Raw genomic sequence first — 18,488 nt, 5'->3', positions numbered from 1 at the left:
AAACAGCTATTTCTTGTTATCTTGCCTCACAAAAAGTGTAATATAGAGCAACCAAAAATCATTGTACCCTAAACTAGTACCAAAAAAACTTCCACCTATCCCGTAGTTTCTAAAATGGGGTCACTTTTTTGGGGTTTCTACTCTAGGGGTGCATCAGGGGGGCTTCAAATGGGACATAGTGTCAAAAAAACAGTCCAGCAAAATCTGCCTTCCAAAAACCGTATGGCATTCCTTACCTTCTGTGCCCTGCCGTGTGCCCATACAGCAGTTTACGACCACATGTGGGGAGTTTCTGTAAACTACAGAATCAGGGCCATAAATAATGAGTTTTGTTTGGCTGGTAACCCTTGGTTTGTAACTGGTAAAAATAATAAAATGGAAAATCTGCCAAAAAAGTGAAATTTTGAAATTGTATCTCTATTTTCCATTAATTCTTGTAGAACACCTAAAGGGTTAACGACGTTTGTAAAATCAGTTTTAAAATACCTTGAGGGGTTTAGTTTCTTAGATGGGGTCACTTTTATGGAGTTTCTACTCTAGGGGTGCATCAGGGGGGCTTCAAATGGGACATGGTGTCCAAAAAAACTGTCTAGCAAAATCTGCCTTCCAAAAACAGTATGGCATTCCTTTCCTTCTGCGCCCTGCCGTGTGCCCGTACAGTAGTTTACAAACACATATGGGGTGTTTCTGTAAACTACAGAATCAGGGCCATAAATATTGACTTTTGTTTGGCTGTTAACCCTTGCTTTGTAACTGAAAAAAAATATTAAATTGGAAAATCTGCCAAAAAAGTTAAATTTTGAAATTGTATCTCAATTTTCCATTAATTCTTGTGGAACATCTAAAGGGTTAACAATGTTTGTAAAATCAGTTTTTAATACCTTGAAGGGTGTAGTTTCTATAATGGGGTCATTTTGGGGTGGTTTCTATTATATAAGCCTCACAAAGTGACTTCAGACCTGAACTGGTCCCTAAAAATTGGGTTTTTGAAAATGTCTGAAAAATCCAAACTTCTAAGCCTTGCAACATCCCCAAAATATAAAATATAATTCCCAAAATGATGCACACATGAAGTAGACATATGGGGAATGTAAAGTAATAACTATGTTTGGAGGTATTACTATGTATTATAGAAGTAGAGAAATTGATACTTGGAAATTAGCAATTTTTTTCAATTTTTGGGTAAAAATCTCAGAACGGCCTGGATAAGTCAAAGCGTTTTAAAGTCATCACCACTTAAAGTGACACTGGTCAGTGTCTTCTTTCAAAAATGGGGTCACTTTTTGGGTATTTATACTGCCCTGGCATTTTAGGGGCCCTAAAGCGTGAGAAGTAGTTTGGAATCCAAATGCGTAAAAAATGCGCTGTGAAATCCTAAAGGTACTCATTGGAATTTGGGCCCCTTTGTGCAACTAGGCTGCAAAAAAGTGTCACACATGTGGTATCGCCGTACTCAGGAGAAGTAGGGCAATGTGTTTTGGGGTGTATTTTTACATATACCCATGCTGGGTGAGAGAAATATCTCTGTAAAATGACAACTTTGTATAAAAAAATTGGAAAAGTTGTCATTTACAGAGATATTTATCTCACCCAGCATGGGTATATGTAAAAATACACCCCAAAACACATTGCCCTACTTCTTCTGAGTACGACTATACCACATGTGTGACACTTTTTTGCAGCCTAGGTGCGCAAAGGGGCACAAATTTCAATGAGTATTTTTAGGATTTCACAGGGCATTTTTACGCATTTGGATTCCAAACTACTAATCACGCTTTAGGGCCCCTAAAATGCCAGGGCAGTATAAATACCCCACATGTGACCCCAAGGTATTCCGTGAGGGGTATGGTGAGTTCATGTAAAATTGAATTTTTTGTCACAAGTTAGTGGAATATGAGACTCTGTAAGGAAAAAAATAAATTAAAAATAATTTTCGGCTAACTTGTGACAAAAAATAAAAACTTCCATGAACTCACTATGCCCATTAGCGAATACCTTAGGGTGTCTACTTTCCGAAATGGGGTCATTTGTGGGGTGTTTCTACTGTCTGGGCATGGTAGAACCTCAGGAAACATTTTAGAACGACAGGAAACAGGTGCTCAGAAAGTCAAAGTGCGTAAATAAAAAAATTTTTGCACCATAGTTGCTAAATGCTATAACTTTTACCCAAACCAATAAATATACACTTATTGCATTTTTTTTTATCAAAGACATGTAGAACAATACATTTTGAGAAAAATTTATATAGAAATGTAGTTTTATTTGAAAAAATTTACAACAGAAAGTGAAAATGTCAATTTCGATTAATATAAAAAAAAAGTTAAAATGTCAGCAGCAATGAAATACCACCAAATGAAAGCTCTATTAGTGAGAAGAAAAGGAGGTAAAATTAATTTGAGTGGTAAGTTGTATGACCGAGCAATAAACCGTGAAAGTAGTGTAGTGCAGAATTGTAAATAGTGGTCTGGTCATTAAGGGGGTTTAAGCTAGGGGAGCTGAGGTAGTTAAATATGGGGTAAGTCAGTCTAATAGTAACTGATTCTGGAATATCATGTTATTAGTAACTACATATATAAAAATTGAAATTAGGGTCTAAATGTGACAGTTATCCTTTAATCTTTTCCCATAAAACTAAATATTAATCAGCTTCTCCTGCTCTATAACATGCTGCCTGCAGACTGCACTGCATTTCATGGTGTTAGGTCCCCAGGGGGGGCCCTGGAAAAAAATCTAAAAGTGGCCCTGTTTTGTAATTGGGTCCAAATTGATGGCATATTATACCACCCTAACAGTGCCAAATACCACAGACCATCATAAAATACTAACATAGAACTCATAAGACATTTTCACAGAATTACTATGGAGAATAATCAGCAAAACAACCTGGATGCAGTAGCCCCCCCCCCCCCGTCGGTGCCTCAAAAACCCGCCAAACAGATGAAATACATGTCTGTGCAATATGCAGTGAGGTGATTCACAAGTAGAAAGTATCAAGTAAATATCCGCTACAAGTGACTGTGATGTTCAACTCACTGCACAGCCCAGTGGATGGATGTATGATGATCCGGATCGTATTGCTTTGGCTGAGTCTAGAGTACGTCTGTTATGCCAGGGTAAACAATCCGCAGAGATATACTGCTCAGAATTTCGGAGATGGGCAGCTGATACTGGTTGGAATGATGCTGCACTCCGAAGTCAATTTTGCCATGGTCTTTCAGAGGGATTGAAAGATGCATTTGCCTTTCATGAGAGGCCTACTTCCTTGGACTCTGCTATGTCTCGGGCCGTTCGTATTGACAGGCGTCTTAGAGAGAGAGGAGAGATCACTCCTTCCTGTCATACTCAATCCCAGGACAGTGCAGCAGTATCTTTCTGTGTGCAGGGGTCTCGGTCGCTATCAACCCCTTCTGAGCAGGAGCCCATGCAGCTGGGGTTGATTGCCTCTGACAATAGAAGATTCAGCCCGCATAGGAAGGTTTGTTTTTGTTGTGGAGGTATAAATCATTTGGCAAATGTTTGTCCCTCTAGGAGATTCAGGCAGTTTTTTGGGAGTAATAAAGAAACAAAAAGGAAAAAATCCTTTAAAAATTTTCCATCTGTTACCATTGGCAGGGTTGAGGCGGAAATTGAAGGTTTTCCGTTTGCTTGTAGTTCCCGTTTTGTCCTGCCTGCCACTTTGGCGCTAGAGCGCAAGAACATTTTTTGTGAGATTTTTGTAGATAGTGGAGCAGCTGTCAATCTCATTGATAATCAATTTGCGATAACTCATGGTTTCCAGGTATGCACTTTGGGAAAGGATATTCCTGGTTTTGCTATTGATTCCACTCCACTTTCTCAGAAATCATTAAAGGGCATAGTTCACAATATCTGTTTAATTGTGAGTGATGCTCATGTTGAGGATGTGTCATGTTTCGTCCTTAGCGGATTGCCTACTCCTCTAGTGTTGGGGCTACCCTGGCTCACTAAACATAACCCCACCATTGATTGGCAAGCGAGGCAAATAAATGGTTGGAGTGACTTTTGCAGAGAGAATTGCCTCACGACATCTGTTTCTGAGGTTTCTACTAAGACTGTACCACCTTTTCTCTCTGCATTTTCGGATGTCTTCTCTGAGAGTGGAGTTCAGGATTTGCCCCCGCACAGGGAGTACAATTGCCCTATTAATCTCATCCCAGGCGCCAAGCTGCCTAAATCTCGTTTATACAATCTCTCCCAACCTGAAAGGGTCGCTATGCGTGCTTATATCTCTGAGAGTCTGAGAAAAGGACACATACGACCCTCGAAGTCACCTGTTGCCGCTGTTTTTTTTCTTTGTTAAGAAAAAAGATGGTTCTTTAAGACCTTGTCTGGATTTCAGGGAGCTGAACAGTATCACAATTCGTGACCCTTATCTGCTTCCTCTGATCCCGGACCTGTTTAACCAGATTGTTGGGGCTAAAGTTTTTTCCAAATTAGATCTAAGAGGGGCATACAACCTGGGGGCCATTTTGAGAATTTGGTTATGCCTTTTGGTTTGATGAATGCTCCAGCCATTTTTCAGCATTTTGTGAAAAGCATTTTTTATCATTTAATGGGGAAATTTGTATTAGTGTATTTGGATGACATTTAGATTTTTTTCCCCTGATTTCAAAACTCATAAGGAACTCTTACGTCAGGTCTTGCTCATCCTGCGGGAGAATAAATTATACGCAAAACTAGAAAAATGTGTGTTTGCGGTTCCAGAAATTCAATTTCTGGGGTTTCTTCTCTCCAGTTCTGGTTTTCGCATGGACCCCGAGAAGGTCCGTGCTGTGCTTGAGTGGGAGCTTCCTGAGAATCAGAAGGCGCTGATGCGTTTTTGGGGCTTTGCCAATTATTACAGGAAGTTTATTTTGAATTATTCCTCTGTTGTTAAACCACTCACTGATATGACTAGAAAGGGGGTAGATTTTTCTTCCTGGTCGGTAGAGGCGCGTAAGGCCTTTTCTAATATCAATGAGAGTTTTGCTTCCGCTCCCATCTTGGTACAACCTGATATTTCTCTACCCTTAATAGTTAAGGTTGATGCTTCTCTCCTCTCCTGCCAAATGGCGACCGTGTGCCTTTTTCTCGAAGAAACTCTCCTCCGCAGAGAGAAATTACGATGTGGGAGATAGTGAGTTGTTGGCCATCAAGTTGGCTTTTGAGGAAATGCGCCATTGGTTAGAGGGAGCCAGACACCCTATTACCGTGTTTACTGACCATAAATTCTAGCCTACTTGGAGTCAGCCAAGCGTCTGAACCCGAGACAGGCCAGATGGTCTTTGCTCTTTTCAAGGTTTAATTTTGTTGTCACGTTCCGCCCTGGGGTTAAGAATGTGAAGGCAGATGCCCTGTCACGTTGTTTTCCGGGAGGTGGGAATTTTGAAGACCCGGGTCCCATTTTGGCTGAAGGTGTGGTGGTCTCTGCTCTTTATCCTGAATTGGAGGTAGAGGTGCAGGTAGCCCAGTCAGAGGCTCCTGATCATTGTCCTCCTGGGAGGTTGTTTGTGCCTCTCGCTTTAAGACACAAAATTTTTAAGGAACACCACAATACGGTCCTTGCTGGTCCTTCCAAGAGCCACAGTGGATCTCATCGCTCAGAGATTCTGGTGGCCTGCGCTTCGTAAGTCGGTTGAGGGTTTTGTGGCAGCCTGCGAGACCTGCGCTCGTGCCAAAGTCCCTCATTCACGGCCATCAGGTCCAGTGGCGTAACTACCGGGGAAGCAGCTGCTTCGGGGCCCGGCGCCCCAGCAGCGTGTGTGACAGTTTATTTTCAAGTTAGTTAAATATCGTGTTCAGGGCCCCTTCACAGCAGCCGCTAGTGTGATCTAATTTTACTGTCTGCTAAAGTCTCCTGGTCTGGGATTTGAACCCACAACCTCCAATCTATCAGTGAATCAGTGGCAAAGCATTTACCCTCACAGCCATAAAGGCTGCATTACAACTGACTGCACATCTGTATATGACAGCTGTCCCTGCACACTCAGCTCTGCTATATCTCTATATATGACAGCTGCCCCAGCAAACCCAGCTCTACTACATCTATACACATGACAGCTGCCAAAACACAGCCAGCTCTGCTACATCTATACACATGACAGCTGCCCCCAACACACCAGGCACTGCTATATCTCTATATGACAGCTGTCCCAGCACACTCAGCTCTGCTATATCTCTATATATGACAGCTGCCCCAGCAAACCCAGCTCTACTACATCTATACACATGACAGCTGCCGAAACACAGCCAGCTCTGCTACATCTATACACATGACAGCTGCCCCCAACACACCAGCACTGCTATATATCTATATGACAGCTGTCCCAGCACACTCAGCTCTGCTATATCTCTATGTATGACAGCTGCCCCAGCAAACCCAGCTCTACTACATCTATACACATGACAGATGCCTAAACACACCCAGCTCTGCTACATCTATACACATGACAGCTGCACCAGCACACTCAGCTCTGCTATATCTCTATATATGACAGCTGCCCCAGCAAACCCAGCTCTACTACATCTATACATGACAGATGCCCAAACACACCCAGCTCTACTACATCTATACACATGACAGCTGCCAAAACACAGCCAGCTCTGCTACATCTATACACATGACAGCTGCCCCAACACACCAGCACTGCTATATATCTATATGACAGCTGTCCCAGCACGCTCAGCTCTGCTATATCTCTATATATGACAGTTGCCCCAGCAAACCCAGCTCTACTACATCTATACACATGACAGATGCCTAAACACACCCAGCTCTGCTACATCTATACACATGACAGCTATCATATATAGAGATATAGCACTGCTGAGTGTGCTGGAACAGCTGTCATATAGAGATATATCTGAGATACTGCTATATCTGTATATGACAGCTGTCTCAGCACATTCAGCTCTGCTACATCTCTATATATGAGCAGCTGCCATGTGTATAGATGTACACTTAGCCAGCTATAACAGTAGAAGTCTCATATTTTTTTAGTCAGCATCAAGGCAGCTCCTATGGTCTAGTGGTTAGCTGCTCTGCCTCTGAAGCAGAAGGTTGTGGGTTCGAATCCCAGCAGACTCTTTTCTGAAATACAAGCACTGAGTCCATATAAGGACATACAGGGCGGGACACAGGAAGAGGCTGCATCGCATCGCTGACATGGAGGTAAGTAGAAGTGTTTATTATTATTTTTTTAATACCCGACTGTTACTGCCATGGGGGAGCGGAAGGCACCTGATACTGGCACATGGGGGGGAGTGGGGTTGGCACCTGATACTGGCATGGGGGGGGAGAGAGGCACCTGATACTGGCATGGGGGGGAGGGAGAGAGGCACTTGATACTGGCACTTTTTTTGTGGTGGTGGGGGGGGGAAGATGGCACTATGATACTGGGACATAGGGGGGGGGGGCACCTGATACTGGCACCTGGAGGGGAGAGGGGGGGTTGGCACTTGATACTGGCACATGGGGGGGAGGCACCTGATACTGGCACATGGGGAGGGGGGAGGGAGAGAGGCACTTGATATTGGCACTTTTTAGTGGGGGGGGGGAGATGGCACTATGATACTGGGACATGGGAGGGAGGAGAGAGGCACTTGATACTGGCATGTGGGGGGGGGGTTGGCACTATGATACTGGCACATGGGGGGAGAGGCACTTAATACTGGCACTTTTTTGCGGGGGAGATGGCACTATGGATACTGGCACATGGGGGGAAGAGAGAGGCACTTGATACTGGCACATGGGGGGTGGGAAGGAGAGAGGCACTTGATACTGGCACATGGGGGGAGATGGCACTATGATACTGGGACATGTGGGGGGGGAGGCACTTGATACTGGCACATGATGGGGGGCACTTACTGGCACATTATTGGGGGGCATTATGGGGGACACTAGGCCGGCAGCCTATCAGAGGCCGGACACTGAGGGGCATCTACTGGGGCACTATATATGGGGCATTTTATACTGGTACATTTTGGGGGGCACTAGCAGGAAGGGGGGAGAGGAGCACTATGGGGGAATTTACTGGGGGCACTATATAGGGGTATTTTATACTGGCACATTATGGGGCACTATGGGGACATTAGCTCAACTGGGGGCATTACAAGGGGGTATTTTTTGCACTGTCACATTATAAGGAGAATTATTACTACTGGGGGGGGGGCATTATGGTGGGTTTTATTACTGCCCCATGGTATGACCCCCTAGTAGCAGCACCGGCCTCTCCCTGCTCTGCTATCCCTCTGCCCCTTCTCCAAATCCTTATTATAAAATCTTTCTCATTAGGATAAAACACAACATCAGCTCCGCCGATCCCCCGCCCAAGTGTGGAAGTGGCGTCCGAGATCCCCAAGGGCCAAGCCAAGTAACTGTAAGTGTTCATGTGGAGTATGTTTATGTTATGCACATATAGCCTACACTGTGCCCCACAATATACAGTATACCGCTACACTGTGCCCCACAATGTACAGTATACCTCTATACTGTGCCCCACAATGTACAGTATACCTCTATACTGTTCCCCACAATGTACAGTATACTGCTACACTGTGCCCCACAATATACAGTATACCTCTACACTGTGCCTCACAATATACAGTATACTGCTACTGTGCCACACAATATACAGTATACCTCTACACTGTGCCCCACAATATACAGTATACCGCTACACTGTGCCACACAATATACAGTATACCTCTACACTGTGCCTCACAATATACCGCTACACTGTGCCACACAATATACAGTATACCGCTACACTGTGCCTCACAATATACCTCAACACTGTGCCACACAATATACAGTATACCGCTACACTGTGCCTCACAATATACCTCTACACTGTGCCACACAATATACAGTATACCGCTACACTGTGCCACACAATATACAGTATACCTCTATACTGTGCCACACAATATACAGTATACCGCTACACTGTGCCAAAGGAGTGGGGTTTACACAGGAGGAGGGAGGTGCGAAGCGCGCTGAGGGGGGCCCTTACAAATATTTGCTGTGGGGCCCAGTCACTTCTAGTTACGCCCCTGATCAGGTCCTCTCCTTCCCTTACCCATTCCTTCCCGTCCTTGGACACATCTGTCCATGGACTTCATAACGGACCTGCCTTGATTGTGATTCTGGTGGTGGTGGACCGTTTTAGCAAAATGGTGCATTTCATCCCTTTTCCTGGCTTGCCCAATGTTAAGACGCTGGCGCAGGCATTTATTGATCACATTGTCAAATTGCCTGGTATTCCTTCTGTGGCGAAACCAACCTCGCCACTGGGTTTTGGAGGGGGCTGTTTAAAAGCCTCTTGCCTCAGGATTATGGCCCATAGTAACTTTTAAACCCCTGAACCTATTCCAGGGAATTTTGGATAGATTTGTCCCCCAAGTTATACTGTTTAAATTGATGTAAGTTATATGTATGGACAATGTAACCTCACAAAGTTGTAACAACTTATAATAAGTGTAACTTGTCAGCTTGGGAGGAATATGCTGGGTGTGGTTCTATTGTCCCATTGTCCCATTGTGTGTTTAAATGGTGATGTCTGTCCTGTCGTCTCCACATGTGTATTGGTGATCTCCCCTTTGTCCTGAGAGATAATTGGATTGTCTTCGGTCGTCTCCCAGGCAGAGAGGAGGAACCCATGATGCATTGTGGGGATATGTTGTATCTGTTCTGTGTCGCAGTCTCCCTTATGGTCCTCTAGGGGGCGGGAACGATTGGTTGCTGTATTTACATTGTGTGCTGTGAATAACTGATTGGTTGGATTTCAAAACCCTGTGGGCAGTACTATGTTTGGTTTTTATCAATAAAAAAGGCTGTACTTGAAGTACAGTCAGAGCACTGCTTGACCCTCAACACGGAGCCTTGTCTCGTTATTGGGGGGATTCCGTGTATGCTGTTGGAGACTGATTGCCAGGAGTGTAAGCTGACTGATACGCTTTCCCTGTTCGTCTGCTGGCAGCTATCCGCGAGGTTCCAGTTTGGAGTGCTATTTTGTATCCAGTTCGGGAGGTTGGTGTTCTGCAGTAGCTGTGCCTGTCTCTCGGAAAGGGGCATATCGCCTAAACGGATTTTAACCCCTTGTCTGCTGAAACGGTCCGTTACATTGGTGGCAAGCAGCGGGATCGTTCCTACAGCCAGAAGGACAGCTACAGGAGACACCATTTCTGTGGATTCTACAATTTAAGGGCAACACATGTCTCAGTACAGTGACCCTAAAAGCACCAGGATGGAACCAGCAGTGGAGTACAGATACTCTGTGGAGGAATTTGACCGTATGATGTGATTGCGGCTGAACTTCTTCAGACCCAATCCAGCTGAGAAATACGTGAAGTTTGTGAGGAGTCTAGTGTCTAAGACCCTACTATACCGGGCAGAAGGTGACGGTCAGCTGCCACGTTGGGTGGACCTCCATCGGAAGTTACGGTTGCAGGACAGTGGGAGCCTAGTCTCCATTCCCCAGCGGCAGTGTGAAGTGCACGGAGGGGAGAGCAGCGGCCTCCCTCCCCAGCGGCAGGCTGAGTTACAGGGGGCAGAGGTAGTTGTTCCTGCCCCCCAGCAGCAGCATGATTTTTTGGGAATTGGGAGCCTAGTCTCCATTCCCCAGCGGCAGTGTGAAGTGCAGGGAGGGGAGAGCAGCGGCCTCCCTCCCCAGCGGCAGGCTGAGTTACAGGGGGCAGAGGTAGTTGCTCCTGCCCCCCAGCAGCAGCATGATTTTTTGGGAATTGGGAGCCAAGTCTCCATTCCCCAGCGGCAGACGGAGTTACAGGGGGCAGAGACAGTGGGTCCTGTCCCCCAGCGGCAGAGTGTCCTACAGGGAATAGAGAGCCCAGTCTCCTTTCCACAGCAGCAGGACACTGTATTGGGGGCTGAGGCGGTCGGTCGCCCTCCCCAGCGGCTGGAAGTATGTATGGGAGAGGAGCTCGTTACCCCCTCTCCCCAGCGGCAGCTTAACGCACCAGGGGGAGACAGTAAGCCCCACAACTGTGCAGATGGGACCGTGGTCTCTGCACTTACAGCACAGGGGGTAGGGACAGTTGTTCCTGTCCCCCAGCAAAAGGGTAGTTTAGCCAAAGGGGAGACAGTCGGTTTCCCCCTCCAACAACCAGACTCCAACCAGGCTTCTTCCATGGTAGCGCTGGTACCAGGGCAGAGTCCCGCTGATCCCTGCCCACAAAGCAACCTCCACTCCAAGCCAGGGAGCAACTCAGAGACCGGGAGTACAAGCTACAAATATAATCTTGGTGGATTCACTGGACAGAGACAGGCTACGAAATTCAGCAGGTCCAGTATTTTGTTGTGGGTGGCCTGCCAGACTAACTCAGGTACCGACCGGCGTGAGGTCAGGTATCTGGTTAGTCTTCCCTGGGGGGGGGGGAGATGTGTGGCGAAACCAACCTCGCCACTGGGTTTTGGAGGGGGCTGTTTAAAAGCCTCTTGCCTCAGGATTATGGCCCATAGTAACTTTTAAACCCCTGAACCTATTCCAGGGAATTTTGGATAGGTTTGTCCCCCAAGTTATACTGTTTAAATTGATGTAAGTTATATGTATGGACAATGTAACCTCACAAAGTTGTAACAACTTATAATAAGTGTAACTTGTCAGCTTGGGAGGAATATGCTGGGTGTGGTTCTATTGTCCCATTGTCCCATTGTGTGTTTATATGGTGATGTCTGTCCTGTCGTCTCCACATGTGTATTGGTGATCTCCCCTTTGTCCTGAGAGATAATTGGATTGTCTTCGGTCGTCTCCCAGGCAGAGAGGAGGAAACCATGATGCATTGTGGGGATATGTTGTATCTGTTCTGTGTCGCAGTCTCCCTTCTGGTCCTCTAGGGGGCGGGAACGATTGGTTGCTGTATTTACATTGTGTGTGTTGTGAATTACTGATTGGTTGGATTTCAAAACCCTGTGGGCAGTACTATGTTTGGTTTTTATCAATAAAAGAGGCTGTACTTGAAGTACAGTCAGAGCACTGCTTGACCCTCAGCACGGAGCCTTGTCTCGTTATTGGGGGGATTCCCTGTATGCTGTTGGAGACTGATTGCCAGGAGTGTAAGCTGACTGATACGCTTTCCCTGTTCGTCTGCTGGCAGCTATCCGCGAGGTTCCAGTTTGGAGTGCTATTTTGTATCCAGTTCGGGAGGTTGGTGTTCTGCAGTAGCTGTGCCTGTCTCTCGGAAAGGGGCATATCGCCTAAACGGATTTTAACCCCTTGTCTGCTGAAACGGTCCGTTACACCTTCAGACATAGTATCTGATAGGGGCACGCAGTTTGTTTCCAGATTCTGGAAGGCTTTCTGTTCTCGCTTGGGGGTTCGGTTGTCATTCTCTTCTGCTTTCCACCCACAGTCGAATGGCCAGACAGAGCGCGTCAATCAGAATCTGGAGACATATCTGCGCTGTTTTGTGGCGGAGAATCAGGAGGATTGGTGTTCTTTTTTGTCCCTTGCTGAGTTTGCTTTAAATAACCGTCGACAGGAGTCCTCTGATAAGTCACCATTTTTTGGTGCATATGGGTTTCATCCGCAGTTTGGGACTTTCTCGGGAGAGGGGTCTTCTGGTTTACCTGATGAGGACAGATTCTCCTCGTCTTTGTCATCTATTTGGCAAAAGATTCAGGATAATCTAAAGAGCATGAGTGAGAGATATAAGCGTGTGGCGGATAAGAGACGTGTGCCTGGTCCGGACCTGAATGTTGGTGATCTGGTGTGGTTGTCTACTAAGAATATCAAATTGAAGGTTCCCTCCTGGAAGTTGGGTCCTAAGTTTATTGGGCCTTACAAAATCTTGTCTGTCATCAATCCTGTTGCCTACCGTCTTGATCTTCCTCAGACTTGGAAGATCCATAATGTTTTTCATAAGTCCTTATTAAAACCTTATGTCCAACCCATTGTACCCTCGTCTTTGCCTCCTCCTCCGATTATGGTTGATGGTAATCTTGAATTTCAGGTCTCTAGGATTGTGGATTCTCGTGTTGTCCGCGGTTCTCTCCAGTACCTCGTTCATTGGGGGGGTTATGGTCCTGAGGAGAGGATGTGGGTCCCAGTGACGGACATTAAGGCCACTCGTCTCATCAGGGCTTTCCATAGGTCTCATCCTGAGAAGGTGGGCTCTAAGTGTATGGAGTCCACTCGTAGAAGGAGGGGTACTGTCACCACCAGACATCTGAGAAGCTCTGACAGATGCCTTTCAGAACCGCCTCCTTGAGCTTCCTTTGTTTTGCTTTCAGTTCCTCATCTCGTTAGCCTCTCTCAGCTGTCATGTAGTTGTACTAATTGCATCCCTTTAAATTCCTCCCCATAGTGCATCAGTGTGCGGTTTATAGTTCTTCCTGGAGTGTGTGTGCATGCTGATCCTACTTCCCAGTCTTCTACAAGATAAGTGTTGTGCATTCATTTGTGATTTTCTGTTTGCTGGATCCCAAGTGACCCTGACTCCCTCCGTATCTAGTGTAGGGAGCCGGTGGTCGTGTCCCCTCACTATTATAGGGTGTTCAGGTGTTATACAGTCGAGGTACGAGGATATGGGATCATCTACCATTGGGATTTTTGCATAGGCTGAGCAGTCAGGGAGAGTGCCAGGTCTGATGCAGGGGTCTCCCTTTTTGTTCCTTAGTTTTGGATCCAGTGAGTCGTATATTCATTTTGTGTTGTCTTGTTTCCTGTACACCTTCCGTGACATCTGGTCCCTATTGCTTGGGTGTCCTGTTTTCATGTCAGTCTTTCACCTCTTATCTGGCATCAGATCGTCAGTGTTTCAGAACATTTCAATTGATGGCACCATCACCTGCTGGTGATATGTAGGTCTACAGAGAGCATAAAGCCTGAACATGTATAGGCTGCTGTATATCAAACCACAGGGCTCCTTAAGTTTTTAATTAACTTAGGAACTCTGTTTTTTTCTGGAGCTTCCCTTTAAACAAGTAAGCCTATTCAATGAAGTGGTAACTGCCGTAATATCTATATCGATAAACTTTATTCCAAGAGCCTTTAAAATCCAATTAGGATTATACTAACGCTTTTCCTGAGAATGAGCGTTTGTAAATCACAAATATGGTTTCCCTCTGAAGCAGCAGCCAAGTAACAATCACTAATCCAGATCGGGACAAGTGACAGGGATTTATTCTTCAACTCTACATTCTCAAAAAAAAAAAGGTTTTCAAATTGTTTTCAGCTAAGCTTTTCCTATCACAAAGCCTTTAAATAATGATGGGATTAGTAATATGGAATGCAGTTCAGATAATTAGGTCAGTCCCTCCAGCATCGCAAGTGCCGAAAATACTGACTGGTTTTATCTATTTTTATTACAGTGGAAAGAGTCCTGAATTTTAACTTTTTCCTTAAATGCCAGCATTTCCAGATGAATATGAATAGATACCCAGTCCATAACTAATTAACCTCCAGTGACTTTATTTCTTTATAAACTTAAAATATACCATATTCCTTAAAACAAGTAAACTTTTGCATTCAAATCTAGTGTCAGCATTTGCAGGTTAATTACTACAAATTATGTTCTTACACTATTAACATACTGTACATTCATAGGCCTACAATACTCATGTTAGATGCAGTCGACACAGTATTAAAATACAGTTAAATATGCACTAATTACCTTGAAATTGTAGGCAAACAGCTAAATCCAGGGTTCATTTGTCTGGCAACTACCCAGACATTGCTTATGTATAATAAAAGTGTAAAAACAGAATAGTAAAACAGTACATGCAAATACCATATAAATGTCTAAGCATATTTTCAAAATAGACATGAGCACTAGTGTTGATCACGAATATTCGAATTGCAAATTTTTATCGCGAATATAGGTAATTAGAAAATTCGCTAATATTTAGAATATAGTGATATATATTTGTAATTTCGAATATTCAAGATTTTCGTAATGCAAATTTTTATTGCTAATTTTTCAATTGCCTAGTAAAAACATGATTCCTCCCTGCTTCTTGCTTGTGGGCCAATGACTAAAATAAATAGTGTACCTCATTCTCATAAATCTTATTTTTTCAAATACATTAAGCATAGGCCTACTATTACCACAGCAGAGCTGCACTGTGGGTAGTGAGAGGCCTGTTTTCGTGGTGTTGGGTGAAATAGTCTGTGATGACGTGTGCTTCATTAATCATTAATGAGAATGATCTCAACATGTTTTTCTCCTGTACAGAAAAAGTTACATTAGAATGAAGCTCACCATTGTTTTCCAGTTAAATTCCCTACCAGTTTGGTGTGTCACACACCTATAATATCGTCCCAAAAATGTAAGTTGAATCCAAGATGGCAACATTCCAGATGGCTGCCCTGTTGGTGACATGGCCTAACAGATCCCCCCCTTTCCCCACAGACTATTGATCATCATCTGCTTAACCATTTCCATTGTATATGGGGTTTTCCTTAGTACACCATGTGTATATATACAGTACAGACCAAAAGTTTGGACACACCTTCTCATTCAAAGAGTTTTCTTTATTTTCATGACTATGAAAATTGTAGATTCACACTGAAGGCATCAAAACTATGAATTAACACATGTGGAATTATATACATAACAAAAAAGTGTGAAACAACTGAAAATAGGTCATATTCTAGGTTCTTCAAAGTAGCCACCTTTTGCTTTGATTACTGCTTTGCACACTCTTGGCATTCTCTTGATGAGCTTCAAGAGGTAGTCACCTGAAATGGTTTTCACTTCACAGGTGTGCCCTGTCAGGTTTAATAAGTGGGCTTTCTTGCCTTATAAATGGGGTTGGGACCATCAGTTGCGTTGTGGAGAAGTCAGGTGGATACACAGCTGATAGTCCCACTGAATAGACTGTTAGAATTTGTATTATGGCAAGAAAAAAGCAGCTAAGTAAAGAAAAACGAGTGGCCATCATTACTTTAAGAAATGAAGGCCAGTCAGTCCAAAAAATTGGGAAAACTTTAAAAGTGTCCACAAGTGCAGTCACAAAAACCATCAAGCGCTACAAAGAAACTGGCTCACATGCGGACCGCCCCAGGAAAGGAAGACCAAGAGTCACCTCTGCTGCGGAGGATAAGTTCATCCGAGTCACCAGCCTCAGAAATCGCAGGTTAACAGCAGCTCAGATTTGAGACCAGGTCAATGCCACACAGAGTTCTAGCAGCAGACACATCTCTAGAACAACTGTTAAGAGGAGACTGTGTGAATCAGGCCTTCATGGTAGAATATCTGCTAGGAAACCACTGCTAAGGACAGGCAACAAGCAGAAGAGACTTGTTTGGGCTAAAGAACACAAGGAATGGACATTAGACCAGTGGAAATCTGTGCTTTGGTCTGATGAGTCCAAATTTGAGATCTTTGGTTCCAACCACCGTGTCTTTGTGCGACGCAGAAAAGGTGAACAGATGGACTCTACATGCCTGGTTCCCACCGTGAAGCATGGAGGGGGAGGTGTGATGGTGTGGGGGTGCTTTGCTGGTGACACTGTTGGGGATTTATTCAAAATTGAAGGCATACTGAACCAGCATGGCTACCACAGCATCTTGCAGCGGCATGCTATTCCATCCAGTTTGCGTTTAGTTCGACCATCATTTATTTTTCAACAGGACAATGACCCCAAACACACCTCCAGGCTGTGTAAAGGCTATTTGACCATGAAGGAGAGTGATGGGGTGCTGCGCCAGATGACCTGGCCTCCACAGTCACCGGACCTGAACCCAATCGAGATGGTTTGGGGTGAGCTGGACCGCAGAGTGAAGACAAAAGGGTCAACAAGTGCTAAGCATCTCTGGGAACTCCTTCAAGACTGTTGGAAGACCATTTTGATTACTGCTTTGCCAAGAGTGTGCAAAGCAGTAATCAAAACAAAAGCTGGCTACTTTGAAGAACCTAGAATATGACATATTTTAAGTGGTTTCACAATTTTTGTTGTGTATATAATTCCACATGTGTTAATTCATAGTTTTGATGCCTTCAGTGTGAATCTACAATTTTCATAGTCATGAAAATGAAGAACACTCTTTGAATGAGAAGGTGTGTCCAAACTTTTGGTCTGTACTGTATATACACACACACACACACACACACACACACACATATATATACACACATATGCAATATAAACCATAGAATGTTGTATTTTACTCAGATGCAGAGAAGCATAAGCCGACCTACTTCCAATGTAAAATTACCCATAGCACAAAAGTGAACACTTCATTTTAGCCTCTCTTAAATTATTCCTTTTATTTATTGATTTGTACATCATACTTTCAGTGTAGTTTTACTCCCAGAAGCAATAATTACACTTACAAAGTATATGCCATGTAATTTGGTGTCAGTGACCCAAGGAGTCGTTTAGTTTACGCCTATTAAAACCTCCTTTCTTTACTTTGATCTATGTGTCTGAAGGAGATGGAGCATCCATCTGTCTTTCTATCATTTTAGGAAGTTTATGTGGGAAAAGAGACTTTATGCACCATTGATGGTCTTCACTTCAATAGCACATACAATGCAAGAGTCAAAGCATTCAATTCAACGGGCCTTGGACCTTACAGCAAAACTGTAGTGCTCCAGACATCGGATGGTGTGTACAGAATATAATTTTCAAATATGTATTTTATGCACCAATATCTACATTAGGTGGACGTATTATTCATATGCATAGCCAAGAATTTATATCTTAACAAAAAAACGTACTTCTGTATCCTTGTTTGAAATTGAACATCATTTTCTACACCATGTTTATTAGAATGTGTTGAAATGAATGTAATCAGAATTACCACCCTGTCATTTTCTGGTCCAACATTTCATGCTGGTTTATTTCTTAGGCTTATTTCACACATGCAGCAGAGCAATCCAGCAGGCTGTTCTGGCAGAGTTCTTCAGATCCGGCATAGCCTAATAGTAGAAAGTAAAGTTTGATCCAGAGTAAAAGCCAGCTATGATTAAGACCTAAACTGGTCGAAACACGTCAGAATTATTGAAGGAGGGCTATTGTATTTATTTAAATGATATGAAGAAATAAAGACATTGCTGATTTAACTCGCTGGATCAAACTTTCCTTTTTATGGTTTACCAAGGGTGTGAACACATTCCAATCCATGCTAAAGTTGGTCAACTGACCTTCCACCTGAGAGCTGGATGCTACAACCACAATAGCCAGATAATGCCACGTGACCGCCGGACCCCATTGACTATAATGGTGTTTGGGGAAAATCCAGCCAAACCAAGGCATTTATGCGTGTGGGTTTTTTTGTCCATCCAAATCCCGGAATAAATGCCGGGTAGCAGCTGGATCCCTGCCGGTTTCCATTACATGCAATGGGCTTTTGAGGTGAGCAGCATTATCCAGCTCTGCCAGAACAGCCTGCTGGGTTGCTCTGCCGCATGTGTGAAACTAGCCGTAATATATATTTATAATGGTAGGAGATCTGTTTTTCCAAAACTAGTAATTGCGCAGGGCACATCTTTAAGAATGTATATTTGTAATATGCCTTTAAAAAGGC

General features: G+C 44.1%; 1 protein-coding gene across 1 annotated transcript in view; it reads left to right on the top strand.

Annotated features, from left to right (window-relative positions):
• TRIM67 (tripartite motif containing 67) overlaps positions 1–18,488 on the top strand; it is a 173,537-nt gene that overhangs the window by 129,093 nt on the left and 25,956 nt on the right. Inside the window, exon 7 of the mRNA XM_044291206.1 lies at positions 17,428–17,566. Coding sequence (XP_044147141.1) covers positions 17,428–17,566 — 139 coding nt within the window. The remainder of the gene's footprint in view (positions 1–17,427; positions 17,567–18,488) is intronic.

Source organism: Bufo gargarizans, chromosome 4, assembly GCF_014858855.1.
Source record: "Bufo gargarizans isolate SCDJY-AF-19 chromosome 4, ASM1485885v1, whole genome shotgun sequence".
NCBI classification, from domain to species: Eukaryota; Metazoa; Chordata; class Amphibia; order Anura; family Bufonidae; genus Bufo; species Bufo gargarizans.
Note: the sequence above shows the minus strand (reverse complement) of the source record. Positions and strands in the feature narration are given on the sequence as shown.